We start from the raw sequence: 24,838 nt of genomic DNA on the forward strand, positions 1-24,838 counted from the left end.
TCTGATAGCTGTTCAGAAGATACCACCAAAACACTGATGGTCACATTGATGTCCTGAATGGGACAACGTGCCTGTTTCTCTCTCAGAAGACAGACTAAGGGTTGAAAGGGAATGTTTTCCCCCCATCTGCTAAATGGAAATGAATTATCCTCTCCTTCCTCAGCTGCAGGCCAACACGGCAGCACAAGTGGCTGCAGCGGCTCTAAGGAGAGCTATCCACACACCAACTCCCTGCAACATCACTACCATCATAAAAGGAAATTAAAATGACTTTGCCCCCAAGAAGACAGGTAGCAGGTCTCTGGAGCATAAATAATTATTCCAAAAAATATTCAGTTTCAGAAAGAAAATTCAGAGAGTTACGGAGCAAGTCAAGCCAAAGGCTGGCTGCTGCATGTAGAAATCTTGGAAATTTTGACTCAACAGGCAGACATGTACATAATTCAGTCACCTACACTGCAGTGTATATTCATATCTGAGAAGAAGTGACATGTGTGTTTATTTAACGAGATGTCAGAGGTGTCACCATCATTCCCTCTCTCCTCCTTAGCTGCGTGGAAGACTTTACCATCTGCTGCCCAGACTTATTGCTACTCATTTCTCAGGGAGACAGATATTGGGTTAAAGTGGCAAAGCTCCACTTTCTGAGACGCTTTAGTCACCGAAACGCTTGAGAAACCAGAGCTGAGCGCTTTGGAAAGCTATCCCAGCTATCTATGGCAATGCTGCCTGTTTTAAACATCCATCCTCTGCCCAGCTGCCACCTCAGGTGAACCTGTTTCGAGACAGTCTCCCTCAAACCCACCAAGACCCCCATGTCTGCCACGAAGTCCTGGCTCCCAGCTTCTTCCCAGGTGCCCAAAACCAAGGGGAAGCATGGAGGAGAGGGGGGACGCCCCACAGCAGGGTGATGGTGGGAAAGTGAAGGGTTCCTGGGGGCATAGCAGGGCAAAAAAGCATCCCGAGAGGAATAGGCATCCCACAGGAAAGCAGCCAGCAGCCACCACCCCACGCGACGGCTTCGCTCACGGGAGAAACAAGAAGGTGCTGGGATGCACCACGATGTTAGAAACCACTGCGCTCGCAGCCACCCGCGCCACGCAAACTGCCACAGGTTTTTTTTCCGCTGTTAATCCACTGTGATATTTGAGTGATTACTGTCCATCCCCCTCCAAGGATCAGTTTACTTTCAGATCGCACTTTTTCAAGCTGAAAACACCGGCAGCAGTTTTCAAGCAGCTTTCTTGACATAGGGATGACCGGTTGGGAGTAGCTGCCTGACCCAGGCGATGGAAGGATCATTATCCTCAACTCGTTATTAATGCCAAGGAAGCAGAGTTTGTGGAAATCAGTGGGTTTACTACATGCTGGAAAAACATAAGTCATATGTGTATTTTTATTAAGTAACATAGTTCTGCTGGGCCTGGGATTTACACTGCATCGGAAAAGGATTAACGGTCTGTCCACTAACCAAGATGTTTGAAGCACCAGCATCTCCAGGGTAAGAACAGGTCCAAAAGTTAAGAAAAAAAGCATTTCTCACAGTCTATGCAATCTCTGGACCGGATCTCTTTTCTCCCTTTGCTCACCGTTCCCAGCTAGTGGAAACACCAGCCAGATGTGCACGGGATATCTGAGATCACTTTCCGAAGAAACTTACTTCTCTCTTTTCTCTAAGTCACATGCACCTAAAATTAATTATATCTTTTGTGTATTTTCAGAGGGATTTTATTTTCCATGGCAGGCTATTAGGACTTTTGAATCACTCCTACAGACGCCAACCAAACACTGATTCACATTTTGGAGCTAAATCACCACTCTTCCCAAATCCCAGGAACAAGGCGGTAGGTGTGGAACAACAGCTTCATGCATCATCAGTAACTTTTGTTTCTTTCAAAAACACCTTCACCATTGTCACGCAGGCTTGATCACACACAGCTTAGGAAAGCCAACACCCAAAACAGCGCAGACAAGCACATTCTTTACAGCAGGGAGCAGGAAACCTCTCCTTCCTCCTCCTCACAGATCACAGGAGGAGGTGGTTTGGCCTAAACCCAGCTACTCGAGTCATCACAGTAATAAACTGAATAAAAAGCATATCATAGCTCCCAGTCACTAGTTACTTAACGACCACTGAGGTCTCTGGGCACTGAGCAACTCCACGAAAACTGCCAGAGCAGGAGGTAGGGGGTGGTGACAGGGAGAACGAGGAGCCAGCTCTGAGAGCAAAGGGTTTTCCCATGGGGCAGGAGAAGCAGAATGAAGAGCCATTAGGCTAAGATGCACCTAAATGTCAGCCACTGCCTGACAAGAGCCAAGGACAGGGAGCTGAGAAACGAGCCCAGCTGCCTCATCTCCTGAGCAGGACCACAAAGTCAGCCAGCAGCTTCCCTGTAACCCAGTCTGTCATCTGTCAGCAGTGTTGTGGCAGATAATGCAACAAAACCTGGGTTACCTATCCCTAAGGCCACTGCTGTTACCTATTTTCTTTGCCAAATCCTGCCAGAAAAGGTGGGGCCATTAGGCTAGCTCATGGATTACTTGGATCACCGACCACTCTTTCCTTCCAGAAGCATGTGGCCTTCTAGAAAAGGGAAAGAAAAAAAAAAAAAGCTGGTTACAAATCATCACACACAAGGCATGGAAATAAACTCTTTGTCACAAGTTTGCCCTTTTGATAAGGGTGCCCAGGCTGGAGAGCAGATAAGCCCAGTCAGGCACCAAGTCCGGTCAGCAAGGAACCAGGGCTCACAGTTTTGCATGGCAACCAAGCCTCTGTCTCTGCCATGAAGATCCCAAGCGGAAAGGATATGAACCAGAGCTGAGAGATCTGCAAGGAGCAGTCACAGTGTCGGAAAGCAGAGAAAGCCGAGCTCCAGCCCTTCCCTCCACAGCTCTCCGGCCACCCCCACCCCTGCACTCCCAGTGCCGGCAGGTCTCCGTCAAGGGCGGGCAGCAGGACTGCTTCATTTCACAGAAAACAAACCTGAAGAAGTTAGTAGGTTTACTTTAAAATGTTGTTTAATTATCTTTCTTGTTCTTTAGTTATCTTCATTTTAAATCATTTCATCATTAGAGTATCCAATATTTTGCTTAGCGAGGGGTCGATGAGCCTTCCCACATCCAGGCTAAGTTTAAGCACCTAGCTCTAGGACCCACCTTTGAAATTGCAGCGGCTCTATACACACTCCAGCTCCCTCTCTTTTTTAGTAGAAAAGCAGTATAGAGAGAAAAACACTGTCAGCAGAGGGCCTGTGAGGCTACCAGCATCCACGCTTTGACAATCAACAAGCAAATGAGGAACAAAGAGAGACAGATATTTTACATGCATATTTATAAAAAACTACAGCTGGGAATACCAGATCAGCACAAGCCTTCAGGGATGAAATCAGGGCAGCTCATAACCGAAATCAGTCAGAGCCAAGAGGGTTCAAAGCATCGAAATGGGACAAGGTGTCAAAAACAGCTCTAGAAATGAGAGGCAGACACAGAAAAGTCTGAAGCCGGGATGCAAAGGAAGTAGAGGATGGGCAGAAAGAGAGCTAATGGATACCTCTGTCATCCCAGAAAGCTCTAGAAATTCTCTCAAGCCATCTCTGAACCCCTAGCAGGTACCTTCCAAAACCTCGCTTCTGGGCTGAGGCGGGCAAGGAGAGGCTCAAGCAGAAAGCAATAAGAAAAAAGATTTAGAAGACATTATCTGAAGCAAATAAGTTTCTTTTTTCGAGGGAGAAAAAAAGAAAGACCAAGGGGCCCATGACAAACAGTCTTCAAGTAGATTAAAGGCTGCCAGAATAAGGGAACTGATCAACCGCTCTTCATGTCCTCCAGAGCCAAGACAAGACGCAATCCCCATCCTGTGCTGGGGAATGCAGCGTAGGCTGTTACGCTTAGGAAAGATAAGCATCTCCGTTGCCCTAAAAAGTCAGAGCGAGCTCCCATCATACCAGAGCACCAGCCCACCAGAAAAGAGGAATCCCACCTTTCTGATGACACCTGGCATTTGCTTCCAGCCCCAGAAGGCCAGTTTAGTCCCCCAAGACGTGAAAACTCCCTTTCCCATGTACCCTGAGGCGTGCCGGCACGCGCACCCAACAACCAACGAAGCTACAGCTTTCCAGGAGCTCTGAGGGGCTGTGAAATCTCCTTCGCCGGCGGCTGATAAAGAGGCTGCACATGATCCATCAAGGCAGCCCACAAGTCATTCATCCTGACGGCACAACGGCTAAGAGCGAGGAACCTCTCCAAAACTCGACTTCTGGTCTGGTGGAGCCCGACCTGCCTCTCCCAAGCTGAGACGACTCCTCTCCCTGCCTCTTGCCTCTAGAGGCTGGTTGCAACTGCCCTGAGCCAAGCAAGCAGCCAGCTGGGAAAAAACACTCTGACAGTGGTAACGAAACGCCAAAAGGCAAGGAGTGGCACTTGTGCCCTGATCCCGGTCCTCTCAGGGAGGAAAAGCCCGAGGAAAAGAGGTGAGCGAGGATGTTCTAAGCAGACTCGGGTCTAACACCACGCTGCCTGCCTGGCCTGGCTCCCGTAACAGCATCTCACAGAAAAGGCCTCCACCTCCCACAAGTGACCTCTGTATTTTGTCAAACGCATAAAATCATGGAATCACAGAATGGTTTGGGTTGGAAGGGACCTTAAAAAGCATCTAGTTCTGACCTCCCTGCCATGGGCAGGGGCACGTTCCTGTAGATCAGGTTGACCAAAGCCTCATCCAACCTGGCCTTGAACACTTCCAGGGATGGGGCATCCACAACTTCTCTGGGCAACCTGTTCCAGTGCCTCACCACCCTCAGAGGGAAGAATTTCTTCCTTATCCCTAATCTGAATCTCCCCTCTTTCAGTTTAAATCCATTACTCCTGCAACATTTCAGAAAAAAGTCACGTTTTTCACCAGCACCAGCCACGGTCCCACCATCACCCCCCACCGAGCGCCTCGCAGCCTCCACGCGTGGGACAGCCACGCCGGGGGGACCTCCTTCCCGTCCCGCGGTTCTTGGGGATGCGGAAAAAGACGCGGAGAGAGCGGTGCGCGGGCGCGGAAGGCGCGGCACCGCATCCGCGCTCCCGCCTGACGCAACACGGCGCGTCCGCGCGCTCGCCTCGCCCGGCGGCGAACGGGAGCCCCGCGCGCGGGGGCGCGCCGCTCCCCGTTCCCCCCCACGGCCACGCCAGCCCAAGCCAACCCGGGCGGTGGGCGGAGGCCACGGGGCCACCGACCCCCGCGCGATGACGTCCGTGGGAACAGAACGCTCCCTTCCCTGACGTCACCAGCGGAAAACCTCCGCCGGCTGAGACCACTCCACGGCGGCGGAGGGGGAGCGGCGGGGATGTGCGGCCGTGGGACGCGGGCCCCCCCCACCCCAGGCGCAGCGACCCAGCCCGCGGCAGCAAGAGGCGCGGAACGACCGCGGCAGACACGGCCCCGCCGGTCCCGGCGGGCGGGCTCGGTGCGGGCGGCGGCGCCCGCGGTATGTATGTGCGTGCGTGTGCGCCCCCGCCACCCCCCTCCCCGAGTGCGGGTGGTACGTGCCGGATGTACCGGCCGCGCGGGGCGCCGCCGCCGCCGCCTCTATAAGCGCCGCCGCGGGGCGCGCGCAGGAGCCGCCGTTCGGTTCGTCTCGCGCCGTGCCGCCCCGTCTCGCGCCGCCCGCCCCGCCGGGAGCATGTACCAGAGCCCCGCGCGCTGCCTCTGCTCGGCGCTGCCCGCCCTCTGCTGCGCCCCCGCCGCCGCCTCGGCCTCTCTCCCGCCGCCGCCGCTGCGGCCCCGCGCTCCCCCGCCGCCCCTCGGTCCCGCCGCCCCGCGGGTAGCAGCGGCGGGCGGCCCGCCCGCCCCGGGGGCGCCGCCGCCCCGCACAGGTGGGTACCGGGAGGAGGGGGCGGGTAGCGAGGCCGCCGGGGAAGCGGCTGCGGGAACCGCGGGGCGGTGCCGGGCGGGGTTAGAGCCGGGAGGCTCCGGGAGCGCTCGCTCCTATCAGCCAGGCCGCAGTCGGAACCGGAGCACCGGGGTTCTTGTCCCCGGCTCACCCCGGAGCGGAGCAGCGTGTGTACGTGTTCATCCACAACACGCCTTTCCCCAAAAACCCTGGAATGTCACGGCAGTAACCGCGGCTGCAGGCGCTGCCGGCGGGTTGGGGCCGGGGCTCGGTGTGCCTGAACGCCGGCCGGCTGCCGGGAGCGCACCGGGCACTGGCGGGGTGACACTTCCAGTGCCCAAACGAGTCACGGTGTCCCTGCCGCTGTCAGAACCGCGCTGTCGCCCCGCCGGGCCGCCCTCTCCCAGCGTTGCGCCTCGTGTAGGAGGTACGTGACGCACAGTGGGTTTTTTTTCCACCAGAGACAGCGTGTGGGAAGTGCCCCGGTTACCCTCGGGCAGGCGAAGGCGGTGATGCTAAGCCGTCAGGTTTCTACTTGGCCGTACCGGTTGGGAATCGATGATTACGCCCCGTTCTTCCTTCCCATAAGGAGACTTGGAAAGCGTTCAAGGTGCCGCCTGTCCTCGGGTGCCCGCTGTGCCTGGGGTCCCCGTGAGGACTGCGCCGTGGCATGTGCCACGCTCCCTCCTTGCTGCCTTGTGGTGAGGCTTGGAGCGGGGTGGCGATGCACCCACCGGGCCTCTGCGGGTCTGGCTCAGCCTTCAGCTGCGTCTGCCGACAAGCAGTGTGCTGCTGGCAGAGCCTAGAAACGCACACCCGGAGGAGAGGCTCCTGGTGAAAGCTGGGGCAGCGGCCACCTTTCCCCAGGGTTTTGGGAGAGGGGATATGTCCAACACCCTTTCTGCAGTACCTGAGGCTGTGTTACTTACCTGGCATGCAGGAGATCTGATTTTCCCTACTGTCCTTGGCTGGGATTGGGGTGAAGTGTGTTTGTTCCCTGTTGGTGCTGTTACAGGAGGGGTCTACGAGCCAGGCTGGGGCAAGACACTCCCGTTCCTCCTGTTGAAGCCAGGCCAGGATGCCAAACAGCAGGATTGAAGCTTTGTGGAGCTACAGGGAAGAGAAGCATATGTGCCTGCGAGCTGGCAGCTGGTGGAGTCGAGCTCATCATTAGAGCGCTCATGAGGAAATGGTTTTCCAGAGCTTGTGCCAAGTACTGATTCCATGTATTACTCGGGGCAGGATTTGAGGCTCCCTCCAGTTTCTGGTGTTGCCAGCTGACTCGGCAGCACCTCCCTTGCTGTGATGAGCTCTCTGAATCTCTGTATGAGGGTCCTGACTCCCCTGTGTCTAGCCTAGGTGCCAAAATCAGGACTCCATCTCCAAGTAGCAGCAACCACCACTTTGAATGTGGGTGGCCCAGGGCTGCAGTCCCATTGCTGGCCCAAACAAGGCTATAGGTGTAGTATGATACTCTGTAGCATAGGGTTTGTCACGTGGGGATGGCATCTGCCAAGTTTCTTCTAGAACTGGGGTTGCAGGGAGGGCATCTCCGGCCACTGCTGGCTGTGGAGGCTGATGCAGCCTCAGACAGACCAGGCTGCACGTGTGGTGGAGCCGTTGTTGTGGACAAGGTGGAGGCTCTCAGCTAAGAGCAGTGCTGGGAGGTAGGAGGTGAAGGGGAAACCAGAATGCTGTTCACCTTGCCCAGAAGGAAAGGGCCTTGGCTGTGACACCCCTCTGCAGCCCTCTGGTCTGCCTGCACACTGCAGCCTTTGTCTTCGAAGCAAAGTCCTTAAAATAAAGTCTGTGACTGCTTGTTACCCGAGATCCTGGAAGTTCATCTCTTCTGTGCTATTGCTGGATGACACAAGAAACCTTGAACTTTTCACCATGTTCTTCTGAACATTAATGAGAAGTTTAAATTATTCCCCTCTGGGCACCACCCTTGCCCAGAGGAAGGCTTTTTTTTTTTTTTTTAAGCACCTTGAATGGTAATTGCTGAGCTGGTGTTCCCTCTTGCAACATCGCACCAAGAGAATTGCTTCCATGTTCACCACCTGCTGCTAAAGTGCAAGCTCAGGAGTCCCCTTGTTTCTCTGCGTACACCAGCACCACGGCGTCACAGTGCTGGCAGCAGATGTTATCCCTGCAAGTTACAGGTCACTTAACTTGGACCATAAGAATCTCGGAACGGTGACCTTGTACTCGCCTCACTGCAGCGGGCGTGTTAAGCATTGCAAATATAACAAATGGATTTTGGGTGTGGAGTTTCAATGTTCAGGCCTAACTGCTGTTCTGCAGAACGATCAAGTCCGTGCTGTGACAGTTTCAGCACTTTGGGGACAAAGAACTTGTACAGTTCATCAGTCATCTTAAGCTGGAGTCTTCCCGCAGGAGTTCCCCCTTCAGCCAAGGACTCCCAAGCCACCTACAACAGGCCTGAAAGCGTTTGATTTACAGCCAGGGTCTTCATTCTCTCAGCCTTCCCTGGGCTCTCAACAGAAGAGAGAAGCTCTTCTTCCTTCCTGAGACACTACTGACTTTAAAAGCTGTCAGATTCATGCTGTAGCATGCCCTGTGCAGGTTGGGCTATGCCTTACTCCCCATAAAGAGCTGGATAACCTGTGACCTCAGGGATGAGGACATTTAGACAATACTTGGGCTTCATTTGCAGCTCAGCAGGTGCATGACCGGACTTAAGACTTCATCCTGCTGTAACAGGTGTAAGCTTCTCCGAGCTTTGGTGTAGGCTTTTGGCTCCAGAGGCACTGCACCTAACTTGTCCCTGGTGCTAGCTTGTCCCTTTCAACCTTCTCCCTCTGATGCAGGTTAAGCCATGAGCAGCCTAGGCTCTTGCTAATGGCTTCTTGGAGCTTGTTATTCCTTTGGAGAGCCCTGCAGGAGCCATGTTCATCCATGGCATGGCAGGGGCTGTGCAGAAGGTGCTGCCTTTGCATGGGCTTCCTGCTGCCTGGCTAGTGCTGCATTGGGAGGGAAGGGCAGGGTAGGGGTGTGTGTTTTGGGGCAGAGCTGTGTGGGGTGTAGGGCTCATGGCTGTACTCGGCTGCTGACAGCATCTCTGAGGTAGCAGAAAGCACCGTGTACTCCTCTCCAGTTGCAGCACTTAACTATGGGTTGTATCTACCTCAAAAATAGACAAGGAGCTCCCTGTGGAGCTTTTAATGGAAGCTTTATTGATTTCTTTGGGTTTCTGCATGGCTGCCTGGCAGCTCTGCTAGCGTGCAAGCTGGACCCTTCTGTAACCAGTACAGAGCGTGCTTCCATCCCCTCACAGCTGTGTCAGGGTCCTGCTTAGGGATTTCGTGTTTGGGCCTGCTTCCCTTGCTATTAAATGGCATTTTTTCTACTTGACCAGTACTTGGCTTCTTGACAAGAATCGCAAACTAGGAAAGGCTGAAATCCCTAAACACAGTTCCTCCAGACATTCCTGCTTGTGAGCTCACATCTGGGTTTGAGGAACTCCTGGTGCTTTAACTAACAGGGTGGAGGTGTGGAGAGGCATCTTACATCTGATTTAAATTCTCAATTTATGACTTTCTTAAAACTGTTCACAGGCACTGTTCCACCAGCTTACACATAGGAAACATACACTGAAGCAAGCATTTTTTAGTGTCTTTAAAAGTACCCATTTTCCCTAGGACAAGGACACGAGGCTTCTGCTGCAGGGTCTTTCTTTTCTCTTTTGCTCCTCCGAAGTATGTTTTTTGAGCTGTTAGAGCTTCCATCTTCCTGTCTTCCCCTCTAGCCAGGTCTGTCACTGTCATATGTCTGTCACCAGCTCTTACAATCGGCAATGCTGCTCTTCAGGCTAGCGAAGGCTGAACCCCAAATCTGCCACAATACGTGAGCGCGAGATGACAAGTTTCTTCCATTTTTAAGTAACTCAAAGGTACAAATAAACTTACTTAAAAAGTGCTGTGGGCCAACAGCAGTGCAACACACAAATTCCTTTGCTCAAGATTACCTTTGCAAAATGCGTTCAGAGTAAATAAGTTGAGAAAACAACGAAACTCTGTCGGCGTGGCCTCTTGTGCAAGTTGCTGTCGTGTAAGCGCTGCTTTTCCTGCCCGTGTTGGAAGGGAAACCAAGTGTCCAGGCACACTGCTCAGGCAGACTGCAAAGAAGTGCACACACAGATGCCTTTCAGGTACCTGCCATGTGTTGGGGCAAGGGTGGCACTTCAGAGCAAAACCCTCCCCCTGAGGAAATGTTGGAAGAGATCTCGGGGCACACACAGCTGTGCTGAGGACTTGCTGCGGAGATGTGCAGGAATATCCTGAACTCTGCAAACTCCTCCACAGCTACCCTGAATCCCAGCCCTTTACACTAACAGTCCCCTGTGCTCTTGTGAAGTGGGAGGGGGTGGTTATTTGGTATCACAGTAGTTGCGAGGGCTGCTGTCTGAGGACAGCTCTGCTGCTCGACCCCTGCGAAGAAAAGGGCTGCAGCCACCTCCTGCACATAAGCCAAAGGGCAAAACAGAGTGGAGGGACGCACACACCCCTCTGCTGTGGCCCTATGTGGGATGGGGGGGGGCAACGGCTAGCAGGCATTAACAGGGAAAGCTGAGGGACAGCTGCTTATCTGCAGGATGTGCTTAAAATGGCCAAAGGAGCAGGAGGTTGGTGGGGCCCAGGGAGGACTGTGGGGTGTGCTGGAAGCTGCTGAGCTGGGGCAGTGCAAAGGAGCAAGGAGTCGAAAGGAGAAAGGAGGTGGGGGGAAGGAGTGTGGGGGCATGAAGGGGAGCTGGAGAAACTCCCTTCTCCATTCCCCCTCCCAAGGTCTAAGCCAGCAGAAGCATCTGGCTGCTCCGCACTCGTGGAAAAGTTGCTGCTTTTGGGGCAAATGAAGCGCTGATCAGAGATTCCTGTTAAGTACTAACCTGAGGGAACGAGTCACCCTGCTTGCTGCTCTGCAGGCAGGAGGCCCACAGCCCGGCAGCATCCTGGATAGGCACAGGGTACCAGGCTGTGCAGTGTCGTCTCCATGTTTCCTACAACACATGCAGAAGTTAATCTTAGCGCTGCTATTCTGGATGGAAGACTCCTTTCTTCCCTTAGAAGACACCTGCACGATGTCTTAAACAAGACAGTTCACGTGCTGCAGCTTAGCAGCCCCTGATAATAAGCAAAACACGTCGAGACCGTGGACAGAACTAACCCTATCTCTGCGTCCTTCTAATTTTATCTCAGAGTCAGGAACAGGCTCCTGCACAAACCACAAATTGCTGGCGCTGTAACAAGGTTATCTGTAAGGCACCTGAGTGCTGGGAAAAGTCAGGGTGGGAATCTCTATCTAACACCGTTTTTTTCCTTTCCAGTGTGTTCCATGGGAAACAGCACCAGCCGACTCTACAGCGCGCTTGCCAAGACGCTGAGCAGCAGTGCCGTGTCTCAGCACCAGGACTGCCTGGAGCAGGCGGACTCGGCACGGCTGGATCCTATAGACCCCAAGGATTTGCTGGAGGAATGTCAGATCGTTTTGCAGAAACGGCCACCCCGGTTTCAGAGGAACTTCGTGGACCTGAAGAAAAACGCTGCCAGTAACCACCGCCCCATTCGGGTCATGCAGTGGAACATCCTCGCCCAAGGTAGGAGCTGCTTCTAAGCTGGAGGCGTGACCTTGAGATGAAAACCTTTAAAGGCAGCTGTGTGTACCTAGTTAGGCATGCCTGGGATTGGCAGAGCGAAGGGAGGGAGGTGAATTACGTGAGGCACAGCTGACTGAGGGCTGGGGGGAGTTTTTTGGCACTTGAAATAGCGCTTTGCCTTCCGTTCTATAGGAAAGGAAAAAAGATATCTCCTTGTGACTGTGATGCCAAAGGTAGCTCTGAACGCCTGTCTTAACTGAACACAGTACATTCAAAAAGCTGTAACCCACCACTTTTAGATAGTTACTAACCCCCTAAAGCGACTCATCCTTCCCTAAGTTTTATTCTTTGTAAAGCTTCTCTGTGGTTTTCCAATTAGTCAGCTATTCAGGGATTCAGATCTGTTACGGGAATTCTTAATTCTTCAAAATAATTTTAACGGATTTTTTTTCTCAGACCGTAAGTTGAGTTATGCACCAGCCTCATCCTAAAATCTTTTTGGGTGGGAAATGCCCCACGCAAGGACTGCCTTAACGTTGTGCAGTTAAGTCACTCCTATACCACTGCATTTTTCCTTAGGCTTAAGCTGTGGCAGCCACGTGTGGAAGCACTTGCCACAGAGTAGTGACTTTTGGGAAGAGGGGGAATAAGCCTTTAGTCTAACTTGTATTTGTAAAGGGAACTTAAATTTATTTTTGGAGAGACTTGAGCGTTGTGAGAAGGGGTTCTCATACCCATTGGCAAGCCTGGCACCCTTAAAGTCAGCAGCTGCTCCTGGAAACCCCATCACCTGCATGTAAACTGATGTACACGCATCTTACAGAGAAAAAGTGTTGCAAAAGCCTCACGTCGCTTCCCCGTCTAACCTCCAGCACTGTGACAGACAGCCTGCTCCCGTGCGGAGCTGCAAGCACCCACTGGCTGCTGCAAGAGCGGAGCCTTGCGGAAAACAGCCCGTTTGAGCTATCGGTAACTTCCTTATTTTTTTTCTCTCCCCCTCCCTGCTACTTTCAGCTCTCGGAGAAGGCAAAGACAACTTCGTTCAGTGCCCCCTGGAAGCTCTGAAATGGGAGGAGAGGAAATGCCTCATCCTGGAGGAAATCCTGGCCTACACGCCTGACATCTTGTGCCTGCAAGAAGTCGACCACTACTTTGACACCTTTGAGCCGCTCCTCAGCCGACTCGGCTACCAGTGTACTTTCTTCCCGAAGCCGTGGTCCCCGTGCCTGGATGTGGAGCAGAACAACGGGCCGGATGGCTGCGCCTTGTTTTTCCTCAAAGACCGCTTTGAGCTCATCAACAGCGCTAACATCCGGCTCACCGCCATGAAGCTGAAGACCAACCAAGTGGCCATAGCTCAGACGCTGAAGTGCAACGAAACTGGAAGACTGTTCTGCATTGCCGTCACTCACCTGAAAGCTCGCACTGGCTGGGAGAGGTTTCGGTCCGCACAAGGCTGCGATCTCCTGCAGAACCTGAAGAGCATTACCCAAGGTGCCAAGATCCCGCTGATCATCTGCGGAGACTTCAATGCAGAGCCAACGGAGGAGGTCTACAGAGAATTTTCCAACTCCAGCCTCAACTTAAACAGTGCGTATAAGCTGCTGAGCCCCGACGGGCAGTCAGAGCCCCCCTACACCACCTGGAAGATCCGGCCCTCGGGAGAGTGCCGGCACACACTGGATTATATCTGGTACTCCCAGCATGCTTTGAATGTGAACTCAGCCCTGGGCTTGCTGACTGAGGAGCAAATCGGGCCCAACAGGCTGCCATCATTCAATTACCCTTCTGATCACCTGTCTCTGGTGTGTGACTTTAGCTTTAATCAAGACCCCGACAGACTGCTGTAATGTGTTGGAATGCCACCCGGTATTGCAGTGTCTTAACTCACCCACTCTTTTATTTTAGAGAAAACTTTTGAAGCTGGAAGCTGTTGAAGGATGAGGAAATACTGTTGACTAAACATTATTTTGGGCACTTGTTTGGAGTTATGCTTGCCATTCAGCGCTCGTTAGTCTGGGGCCTCCGAGGGAGGCAGAAAGGAGCCAGTGTTCTCGTCGCGGTGTTCTTGCCATGTCAGAGTTTGAAAAGTGGAAGGCAAATGAGCTTTATTCTTTCATTAACCCCTGTGTTTAAGGATTTAATCCTCTAATGAATGTGGAGGCCTTAGTATTTAAATCAAAACACCTGTGTTTGTAAAACAACTTGCCCTGACAGCATGCTTGTTTTATTTATTTCACATTAAGCTTGAGCAAGTACCAAAGGGACCGAGGCTCGACTACTCCGTGAGATTCTCTTAGAAATCTTCTTCTGTTGCAATACAAAAGTTTAATGCTGTTTAGACATGAACAAATCTAAGCTCAAACATTTTTAAATGACTCAAGATGACAGTTTCATTAAAAGCGAATGGATAGCAGCGCAGTGTGAGGAAGGCCCCCTCCAGCAAGAGCAGGTGAGGAAAGAGAGGCTAACTACTCCACATACAGTAATATCCTCACTTTTCCAGATGAAATGTGCATGTGTCCATTACACACATACAGCCTTAGGAACGTATACACAGTGACTGTTCACCTATGTCTCTTCCATGCTTCCCTCCAAAGGACACACCTAACCAGGGAGTATTTCCTTCTCTGCTTCAAGTATTACTTTTCTTAATGGTTTAAATTTGTAGTTTTGTCAATCTTGCTGTTTCAGTAAAGGGCCAATCTTCATGTTGAAAGACTTTCTTTTATTTATCTTCAGAATCTACAGCTACACTGGAACCCGTTAGAAGAAAAAATTTATTTATTGACAGAAGTTGGTGATCCTGTATCTGACTTGAAATCACACAGAAACAGTGTTCAGGAGCCTTTTTTGTGGTCCAGGGGAAGCCTGGCTAAGCACCTAGGCTACAACAGTGCTCTTGGTATAGTGACTCGTGTGCATGGAGTGGTGCTCATTGGTATGACATAAGTATTGCATATATGAATTGTAAATATGCCACTATGCCAGAAAATGAGGTAGGGAGAGAGAGGGAAGAGAGACAACAGCCAGAGTTGAGCTGACATTTAGATAGTTGGGAAGGATGAGGCAGAGCAAATAAAGCAGTACTTCCATGTAAGGTAAGGCCCACAGTAACTCTTAAATGTGCCAGGTGTTTTATTAATAAAAGTCTTTGGGGAAAAAAAAAGTAATGTCTCCGCTGCCATCTTTTTCCTTTCTGTGTCAGAAGTAGGTGATCTGCTTCAACTAGCAACTGTTTGAGTTTCAAGTTACTGGTGATGCTACCCATTCCAGACCTCTTTCTCCTGACCCTGCAGTCCTCATCTCCCAAGCTGGCACGGCTGCTTTGCTTTCACGGCAAGTGCTCTTCCTCAAACTTGAAATGCCCAAATTCCCCAGCAAGTCTGTAGGGGGAAGGGAGTTACTTTTAGCCACGTTAAGCTGCTCTCTCTCCTAGCTAAAGATGAAGCCTGGACTCTATACTACTGTAAATATTACTCTTCATGACAGTTGGGTGGAGCTACAGACCTGGCCAGTGCTGCAAAGCAGGGTGCAAGTATTCCTCCCGGAGGGCTGCTAAGCACGCCCTGCAGAGCTGGCTCCTCACAACAGGCAACTGGATTTGTCCCTTTCTTTTAAAAGGTCATCTGAAGAGCAAGAAATGCCACAGGTGTGTGCTTTACACAGCCCATAAATTATGGTACTTGTGTTGCTGGTAAGTGAAATAACAGTGTCTGGCAAACAGAAGTCCCAAATTCCCACACAAACACACTCCCTTTCAGGCAAATGAATGAAGTGCTGTGTTGCACAGCCGTAACACGCTCTGCATGTGTTCCTGCCCCTTGCAGGATCCAGGCGATGATCTGCTTCCAAGCAGAGGAGCTGAGGCCCTGCTAACCAGCCTGGGATGCAGGACTCCCCTAGTAAGTGTGGATTTGAAATTCTCCAGACATAAAGGATTTCACAAACCAAGGAGCCTGACTTCCTTACTGAACACTCTTATCAGGCAGATGTGGCATATCAACTACTACCAGCCAGGGCCTCCTTCAGCTGAAATTTCAGAAAGAGCAAATCTTTCTTGTGTCCCTGGAAGCCAGAAGAGGTGGCTCCCTTGGGGGAGATTCTGGGCCAGAGATGAGATGCTCTTAATGCCCCACAGAAAGAGAGACCTTTGAGCATCCCTGCCATAAGCATTTCATACCAGCTAGACTGAGACAGCTTCCTTTTGTGGTCCTGGCTGCCCTCAGTTACTCTCGAGGTGAGATGCAGTGCTTCTCCTTCAGGGCTGTCTTCTCTCCGGATCTTCCCTCAATTAGTCTTTGCAAGGAAGAAAAATACAGTTGCCTATTAATAGAGGTATCTAGTCAGCTGTAGCTAAACACTTCTAAAACCAACATGACAACGCACACCTGTAAGATGGTACCTTTCAGAAGTCAACTCCCTGCTCATCTACCACAAAGTCACACCAGAAGCCTGAGTTTCCATTCGGACCCTTTTGGCAGTTTCTAGAAGAAACTACCCCTGTGGCAGAAAGCCCTGATTTGAGAGCCAGGAAAATACTGTACTTAGAGCTGTATTTAAACAAAAAAAAAAAAGCAAACCAAACCAAACAAGCCTCACCACCACCAAAAAGCCTTTAATTTCCATTTTACTTTTGCATAAGCAGCTCTGTTTTCCTAAGGAACGCCGAGGGTGTCCGTCAATTCGGTGCTGTTTCACCACTGCCAGGGCACAGAATAGCACCCATTACAGTAGGCTTTGTTCACTAGCAGGAGCTGAACTATCACAGCTACAAAACTCCCACCATCACCCTCACAGGGTGATGATACTTGGTAACTGGGCGATTCTGACGTCGTTTTACTCAGATCCTTGCTTTCAACACTAATTCTCCTCCAAAAGAAACCAAACTGCGGGGAACCAGCAATGATTTGTATGATACTGCCATGAGTGCAGAGTTCTTCGGAAGTGGGAAGGGCTGGGATTCTTATTTCACCCTGGACACGTGACGGTAGACGTTCGCTGCTTCATGTCCTTAAAGGGCAATTTTGAAGGTGAGGGGAGGGTGCAACAACTGTGAAAAGGCTGGGGACTCTCCCCATCACAAGGCAATTCTTACTATTATCATAGGAAATCACACGTTCCTGCTATAGCACTATGATGAACCCTTTCTGCTCTATTTTTAAAAAGCTAGACAAGACACAGAGACTAACTGGCAACTTCCCAGTCAGCTTCACCCTTTTATTCCAGTACTTGTTATAAAATGTATTTTTCAGACAGACTCATTTGGAAAACTTAAGTGAAATATTGCTCGTTTTGTTTGATTCAGCAAGAAGCAGGCCTGCAGCACTGAAATACTTTTGCCTGCTATAAATATCAGTACAGTAAATGTTTTTCATAGGAAGAAACGGGAAGGTTTTTAATCTTTTTTTTCCCTATGTAGCAATATGACTCTTACAGTAGAAATGTCTTCAAAGCTCTTGTTGTGGCTGGCTGCCTTATAAGCACACCAAGGCTGAAAAAGGTCTCAACAGATCCCTTGCTCTGATCTTGAATGAAAGCTGCATTAGCTTTAGCAGTGAGAGTTTTCCCTCACCCTCAAGCTAGCTGCAGGGAGAAATGACCCACTTATTTAATTTGCTGCAAGGCAGAAGCTGTTGCAAGCTAATTAAAACACTCTCTCAGAGAACAATTAGATCAGAAGTAGATAGTGTCACTTGGATCGTCATCACTTAATAAGCTTAATACCTGCTATTTCAACTGTCTCCACGAGGCAGAAACTGAACTTGGCTCGTTCTAGCTGCGACAATCCTCACGCATAACTGAGATCCCTGCTGCACGTGTCACAGTGAGTTAAAACTTGAGGCTTCAGGCACCTCTCCTCTTTCTCCTCAACTCGACGGCCCCTGACTCACTGATCCTCGATCAGAGCAGATGTAATTCTCCAAAGTCCTAAAGCTCATGAAATCAATTAGCAGAGGATCCCAAGAGGAAGCTTTACCTTTGTCACTTGAGTTGTGTCAGGGCACAGAACTCTTCGCTTCAATGCTAAGCAGGATCGAACTTGTCCAAGAGAGAGTAACAAAAACAGTGGTCTCCAGGATGGGATTGCCCTTCCAACTTTTCTTGCTACAACCCAGAAAATTTGATATTCAGATTGTTATTCCAAGATGCAACTCACAGTTAGATTTTTTTTCTTCCTGTGCATTACACAGCATTACCCTGTCCCTCCTATAACATACAATATAGTAGTTTTCTGAAAAATAAAAGTTTGTATTAACAGATGTAAAATCAGTGATACCATGGCTGTGTATGTCTCAATGTTTTCTGTATAAAGCATGTTTGCTTCACGCTAGAGTTTCATTCCACTGACAGATCTAGTTACTACTTGCCAAGGATGAGTTAAGCCTGGACTCTTCTACATGAGCCGCCAGCTTCAGATGTAAAAGATAGTCCCAGTTTCCCACACGGACAACATAACAAGTTTTTCAAGGGGATTATGAAAGTCTAAGACTATAGCTAGATACTAACTTCTTCAATGTTTTAGCATCCCTTTGTCCATTTCAGATGTTACAAACCTGACCAAAGCTCCCTTGTCCTGAGCTCACATCCTCCAACGCCACCAGTAAAAACATTTCTCGCCCACATAGTAATTAATTACATCGGCATAAAGCAGCGTGTTGAAGAGCAAGCTTGCACAGCCCTAGAAAATGATCTAAGACTTCCAGTGGGATTCTTGCCCCTCTGACACGTGGCTGTAGAAATCTCCAGGGAGAGGCTGCCTCTTGTAAGAAGCATGGCTTGATACCTGGATTGAACACCACTTCTGAAGGACAGCTGGATCTCAGAACAACTCAGAGGAACCACACACACACAATGCAATGCTGCAGAGCTGTGCTGAAACCGCTACCTGACTGTGACGGTAGCTGGTTCGTACAGCGAACAGCTAAATTGTAAATTGGAAAAAACAAACAAACAGTGAGAAGTACAAAGGCATATAAGGAAAAGCTAACAAAAAGGAGCTTCACTGTTTGAAGCCAGGTTAAGCACCCCTTCCATTTCAGTTACAGCACATCCTCATACAGACTGAGATTCTCACAGCACTTAATGAACTTCTGTTAAATGTCCTCTGGTGGCCGGTAGCGTCTGTGCTGCTGGCTGGGTGGCCAGGGGAGAGAGCCAAAGGACCATCACCAGTTCTGTGGCAAGATGCAGCACCCACAGGACCAGCAGCGCCTCAGAGCACGGCTGCGAGCTGCGTAGCTCACCAGTAGCAGAGATGTGCGCCTTCATTCCTTTAATTTTTGCCATTACATGATGAAGTCTTGGCTCTAACTTAGGAGGAGGAGGTCATCAGCCGGAGATCCTTATCTATTTCCACGAAGATAGTTTGTCCTCATTTGACTTCCAGTGTATCTAAATTAGGTGTCGGAAAGGTCTTAACCACAAATACTCCACAGATATACATTTCATGCTCTGAGATAGAGCATCTCTCTCATATATGATCAAGTAACAGCCATTTAGAAGATGATTTCTTACTGAAAAGATTTATAAATGTGGGTTTAAAAACACTATTACTTTCCTCTCTTCTTGTCTTCTGGCTCTAATTTCTTCCATCTGCCTCTCTTCACATGCTCTATTTCCACTTACCCAGAACATCAGTACCTCTCAGACTACCAAATTAGTCAACCCACTGCCCAGCTTTCCCCTACTTCCCTTTCTGTCCCAGCTTTTACTCGGCAACATAAATCCTCTTCCTTCTCCTACATTTCCTTCTGTGAAGACGTCTTTGTCGTCTACCCCAGGCCAGAAACGCAGATCATCTGTAAGAACCTTTGCTTCTTTGGGTTAACTGCTCGTGGAAGGACTGCTGCCTTCTACACCACGCTTTTTTACCTGCTTCAGCTTATTCATTCCTTTGTTCTTAATCTCTGCTTCCGTGCTTAGGGTTTGAAAAATAATCCCTTTTTCAGAAGACTTTCGAAGTTCCCCACATGCTGGCCTGGCTGCATGGAGCTATTCCCACATTTCTTACCAGTCAAAGGGAAGGATGTGGCTTACTGCTAGGACTCCGGAGGTAACTCGTTTTTCTGTACTAAAAGTTACAGGGAAAAAATGAAGTTCAATGTAAGTATTTAATTCTGAAGACTTCCCAGGGCATCTCACTAGGAACTGGGGGTGTCATTGGGTACCTGACTACCCAAAAGCTGATGTGCTGTTGTAGTGCCAATGTGGTTCCCAGGAAAACAGGGCAAGCTACCCCGCATCTATTTTAAACCAAACTCTTGCACATGGACCGCAACTATGGAATAACTTGTGTACTGTATGTTCTCACCCAAGCTTTACCCATGTACCCATGATACCTCTGTATCATGATACCCATAACTTCAGTGCAATTACAAATGGAAAACCTATTTAGATACTGACTTCATTCAGAAAAAAACATTTACCTGAAGTCATGTATTTGTGCTCAAGCCAAAATATTAACAGGAAATGTCAATGGCAACAACACCAAAAGGACCAGCACTACAACTTAGTGTTTTCTTTTTTCAGTTTCTGCCTACCCGTACTTTCAGCTTGCCTCTATGAGGTTGTCAGAGAGATTAGTACACTGGAGGAGACAAGTCTGCTCAGTTCTACCTTTCCTTTGCAGTGCTGTCTTAGGAAATTGCGGTGTAGCGGGAGGAATAGTTAGGTAGTTCACAGAGCTCTAGAAATTACTGATTCTCAGAGCCATTTAAGCAAACCCTGCCTTCTTTGCATTAAAAAAATTGGGAGGAGCATACACTAAGTTATCACCTGTCAGCTGGAGAGCAGTAACTTAAGATACTCAAGTTATTCTACAAGCACTCATGCGATTAGCCACAATGCAAGAACACTGCATATGCTCACCGTCCTGAAAAAGTGTAACAGAACTAGACTCCTGTCAGAAGTTACCTCACCAACTACTGCAACCTTCTCAGATACTTCAATGAGAAGTATTTCAGTATACTGTGTGGGAAAGTTGGTCAGTCATTTGGAGTACTGGAGTAGTGAGGAGTTCCAAACTTCCACACTGCACCATCTATCTTAGGCTGAATGCCTGGAAGATTTCAAATAAGCAGAAAAAGAAGGTTAATAGGTTGGAAGGAAAAAAAAAAAAGCAGACCAAACACCATTAAATTTCGCTTCTATATTTCAATAAAACCTACTTGAATACACTTTGAAACAAGAGTACAACAAAATAGAATATACTTCAAATGTTGAATATACAAACTATTATAGTTCATTCTGAACACTGGTACTTCCCTCTTAACTTCAACTAAAAAAAATTTACAGGTTTAGAACTACCTGACAAAAGCTCATGCTGGGCGTGACCTTTCAAGTGACAGAGTAGAGCTGAAACTGAAATGTATGCACGGATGTCAAGGCTAAGTGAGAGACACAGGCATGTTACAGCAGAAGGCAGAAAGCCCGCCGCTATTTTGTCCACAATTAAGAAATTTAGACAGACTTTTAACTACCATACAAAATATGTTACATGTATTTCTATAACAATACTGTGCTAGGTACAAGATTTTTAAAAAATTTGTTTTAATAAAAAAGCTTTACACAAACAAGCCATTAGCTTATTTCAAGAAAGATAACTGAAAATCAGTCTAAGGCTTTCATTTTGAATCTGCTTAAGCTGTATGATACAAAAATCCCTCTAGGTCTCTGTCTTCTTTTAGAAGCTCTTTAATCTTCTCCTTTATTTCACATTCTACAATACCTAGTAGCAGAGTTTTTCACATAGCACCAGTTGAGTACTGTGGGCACACAGTAGTAATTGCTGGTATGCATAAAAAACCGCATCGAATTTGCCATTTGTAACAGTGAGACTTTCCTCTCCCCCTGAAAACTGAAAACCAAGGCAAACCTCTCACACATCTCTCTTCTAGTGTTCCAGGCCTTAGTGTAACTTGGTAACAGGTAACGTAGTGAACTGTTTGGTCCCTTTTCAGTCCCTCTCTCTTTCCTTCTCCACAGGTTCAGCTGTTTCCCAACTGGAAGAGGCAGTTTTTGTCAGCATATCAATGTGGTTCAACTCCCACTGAAACACGGGAAAATAATTTTTTTTTTCCAGTAAGTCTTCAACATATGCATGTTTATTAACATTTCAAAACTCTCCTTTTCGACTTGGCGATCGCATCCACTTCCCTCCCCCAATTATGTCAGTATGTTCAAAACCGTAACAGTCTAGAAGTCCATGCTGGAAGCAACCTGTTCTTCACTTCTCGCACGTTATGATTCCTTCTGTTTTCATTGTTACAGGAAGGGCAATAGCTGAGGGTGTGCTAACTACTACTACGTGGGTCACAGTCTTGCTTCCATCTGCCGGCTTCTCTTCTTTTACCAGCTGCAGTGTTTTCACCTCACGTTCCTGCTTTAAAGCCGCTGTGTCTGATTTAACTTCTGGACTCTGTATAACTGCACTAATCACCCTGGGAGGAGTCTGGCCAGACGCCTGCTGAGCAGGCACCGATAGTCTCATTACTGGTGTGCCATGAGCGATAGACACTGGGGTTAGTGCTCGAACAGCCAATGGGGTTCCCACGATGTTGATACTTCCCGATCCCGAGAGGCCCGTTTTTGTTTGTAACTGACACTGCGTAAGTTGCGTGGCAGGGATCGTAATGATTTTGGCAGGCTGCATTGTGATTTTGTCTCCGTTTTCAGCAGAGGTTGGCATCACAGTAGGGATTGTCTGGATTACTACCTTTGGAGTTGTTGCTGTTGTAGGACTTGTGTTGGTTATTAACGGCGACGCTGCGTTTACTGACTGCACTGCCACAGTTGAGATTTTCTGTCCCAGGGAGGTCATTACAACAGGCACTTGCATTGCCACACGTACAGTCCTGCAAAAGACAGACAGATGTGTGTGTTTAAGCCAAAACCATTAGAGATGGTGCAGAGAAGGCACCATTAGAGATGACCAACAGGGACAGACAAATCTAGGATTTACAGATGTTCACTTGGTTCTTAAAAAAAAAAACAACCATCAACAAAAACACATGGAACAACCAAACCTTCTGTACATGTAGCAGCAGGACTTCAGAAATTTAGCAGCATTCCTCTCTCTTTTTTCCCCCTCTCTCTACATAACTTTAAAATAAGTGCTAGGGCAAGCATATTGACAGTTGGCTCTGATCTCATAAACTAGACTTTCATAGTATTCTGTCATGTTACATTGCTGCTTGCAAATCAGAAACGATTTCCAACACTTAAAACATAAACCAAAAAACTAAAAGACAGCTCCTACCAAAAAAATTGCTTGTCATTAGCAAACAACAAGCCAAAGCCATCTTAATGCAAACCTGGGAGCTGTCGTTGCTGGGACAGTGGTAGTGGTAGTTGAGGGATGAGACGACATCTCATGCGCTGGTGAGGCAATATTCACAACTCTGGTGACTGTTTTTTCTGTTCTGGTACAGCTTAACTGAGAGGAATTTTTTCCTCCACGTGCAGAGGTCGCTGCTTTTAGAAGGTTTTCTGCAGATAAAGACACTCTTTCCAATGACTTTTCATCTGTAGGCATTGACAAATCTTCATTGCAGGACTCGCTTTTGTCATCGTCTATGACAACTATATTTTTCGGCATCTCCTTAAACTGATACACAAGCCTCTGTCCCTCAACTTTTGCAAGGATTCCTCTTTGATAGTAGTATCTGCAAGAAAAGTACAATTAAGTAGTAAACAACACAGTGATGGATTTTAAAGAACACCTCCTTCTACGCTAACAAGAAAACCTGAAGTAACCGCAGTAAAACCTACAATGTGAGAAGATAAGGAAAGAAGCTGGCAGAGCATACTGGCAATGCACCTGAAGGATCTAGCTGAAAAAAAATTCTGACCTTTTTAATACATACTTCAGGAATTAAATTGCAAATTAACTGGTAACACGAACAGCAATAGGAACTGCAAGACTGATGGTTTTTAAACAGCTAAGCAAGCAAGAGGGCAAAGCTTTTAGAATTTCAGAACTGTTATATGTCTATAGGCAAAATCAAGAATCAGATTTAAAATTACAGTAGACGACTTAAGGATATAAGAGTTTTTACCTCAGAGCTCTTCCCATAGTCTCATAGTTCATGTCAGGTTTGTTTTTGTGTTTTCCCCATAGTTTGGAGACAGCTTTTGAGTCCACAAGTTTAAAGATTCCCTTTTCTCGCTGAGTCCATTTAATATAACGAGGACAAGTATTTTTGTCCTGGAGAAGGTCCAGAAGAAACTCCCACAAGTACGTTGTATTTCCTATAACCAGAACGTATTTAAATATTACAAACCCATTTTTAAAGATAACAGAAAGTTCCCCATATATAGGTAACTCTGAACGACCTGCACTACAAGCAAGTGTTACACAGAGGATGGTATGTAATATAACCTGCGCATACTCATTCATTCTGTTAAGTTTAGTAAAGCTTCCATAAATATTTACATTCTGAAAGGAGCTAATCCAAGTGATTTGCTATACAGCACAGGTGCCTGAAGGATAGGAGGACATAAATAAGTAATTTTTAAAAGGCATACAACCTCCAGTAACAAACCATCTCAACTGTGGTAACGTTGTGTTACGTTTGTAACACAACCTCCTGCCCAGGATCTGGGAGTCTCACACCCCTTGGTGACAGCCCCATGTTCTGACCCTTCCCAAATGCATGCTGCAGTGACCAACTTCCTTCTAGGCGCAAAGCCAGGCCAACTTCTTGCTACAAGTGTTCATGGCAGAAATCCCATGTACCTTTCTGTAATTAGGGGGATCTAGAACAAAGTCAGCCTACAGAAGAATAATTTAATGTACTTCTCAGGTATTCAAGAGGTGTACCATTTCCACTGGAGGAGCCCTAAGACGGGGTTTATGACAGTGACCATAAAGATGGCATAAAACATAACATAGGCGTTGCTCTGCACTCTGACTATACCATTTGCATCTAAGAAAAGGGGAAGAGAAGCAGAAGAAAATAAACAGATCTCATTCCAATTTGTACAGCTGGAGAAGACTCCTCAAGTTATCTGAGAAAGGAGAACTAAGAGCTACACAAGTAACAGCCTCGTAACATCAATCCAAATTCTTCACTTGATCACGCTTCCAGGGGATGATGTGGGCCAAATAAAAATACATTAAAGTATTTCTTTCGTGAAAAAAGGTCATTAATTCCTGAGATTTAGTGGCCCAGCATAGCGTTTGTTATGCCAGGCTGAAGACAACTGAAATATATTAAGGCAGGTTAAAAGATCACTGTTGCAGATTCCAAGAAGTTACCTATCAGTGAAACACCTGAAAAGGTAAAAAAAAAAATAAAAATCCCAGTTTCCTTCTTCTGGAAGACCACCTCGACGACAG

At 48.2% G+C, this 24,838-nt stretch overlaps 2 protein-coding genes across 9 annotated transcripts in view; one reads left to right on the forward strand and one right to left on the reverse strand.

Annotated features, from left to right (window-relative positions):
• Window positions 1-5,672: 5,672 nt before the first annotated feature.
• NOCT (nocturnin) lies at window positions 5,673-14,647 on the forward strand. 2 transcript variants are annotated; one of them, XR_015222156.1, is made up of 4 exons: window positions 5,673-5,865; window positions 11,227-11,496; window positions 12,511-13,948; window positions 14,239-14,647. XR_015222156.1 is itself a non-coding variant. In XM_086611941.1 (3 exons), the coding sequence occupies exons 1-3, from the start codon at window positions 5,673-5,675 to the stop codon at window positions 13,344-13,346; spliced, it is 1,299 nt and encodes a 432-aa protein (XP_086468067.1). In that variant the 3' UTR covers window positions 13,347-14,647. The 2 variants fall into 2 exon arrangements, 1 of the variants encoding a protein (XP_086468067.1); XM_086611941.1 differs by having other exon boundaries at window positions 12,511-14,647.
• Window positions 14,648-20,525: 5,878 nt separating this feature from the next.
• ELF2 (E74 like ETS transcription factor 2) overlaps window positions 20,526-24,838 on the reverse strand; it is a 39,786-nt gene continuing 35,473 nt past the window's right edge. For 6 of the 7 annotated variants that reach the window (XM_086612003.1, XM_086612002.1, XM_086612007.1 and 3 more), the window contains 3 exons: window positions 23,556-23,748; window positions 22,812-23,162; window positions 20,647-22,352 (listed from right to left, as the gene is read on the reverse strand). In XM_086612003.1, the coding sequence (XP_086468129.1) occupies window positions 21,725-22,352; window positions 22,812-23,162; window positions 23,556-23,748 (1,172 nt within the window). In that variant the 3' untranslated portion in view covers window positions 20,647-21,724. Of the gene's footprint in view, window positions 20,558-20,646; window positions 22,353-22,811; window positions 23,163-23,555; window positions 23,749-24,838 lie in introns of those variants that run through there. The other variant, XR_015222158.1, reaches the window with a different exon arrangement.

Source organism: Tauraco erythrolophus, chromosome 5 (assembly GCF_009769465.1).
Source record: "Tauraco erythrolophus isolate bTauEry1 chromosome 5, bTauEry1.pri, whole genome shotgun sequence".
In the NCBI taxonomy this organism is placed as follows: domain Eukaryota; kingdom Metazoa; phylum Chordata; class Aves; order Musophagiformes; family Musophagidae; genus Tauraco; species Tauraco erythrolophus.

What these genes read in the sequence shown, in the direction of transcription:
- NOCT (XM_086611941.1), top strand. Translation starts at nt 5,673, where the DNA reads ATGTACCAGAGCCCCGCGCGCTGCCTCTGCTCGGCGCTGCCCGCCCTC. An exon ending in GGCGCCGCCGCCCCGCACAG is followed by an intron (nt 5,866 to 11,226) that starts GTGGGTACCGGG and finishes TTTCCTTTCCAG; the next exon opens with TGTGTTCCATGGGAAACAGC. An exon ending in GTGGAACATCCTCGCCCAAG is followed by an intron (nt 11,497 to 12,510) that starts GTAGGAGCTGCT and finishes TGCTACTTTCAG; the next exon opens with CTCTCGGAGAAGGCAAAGAC.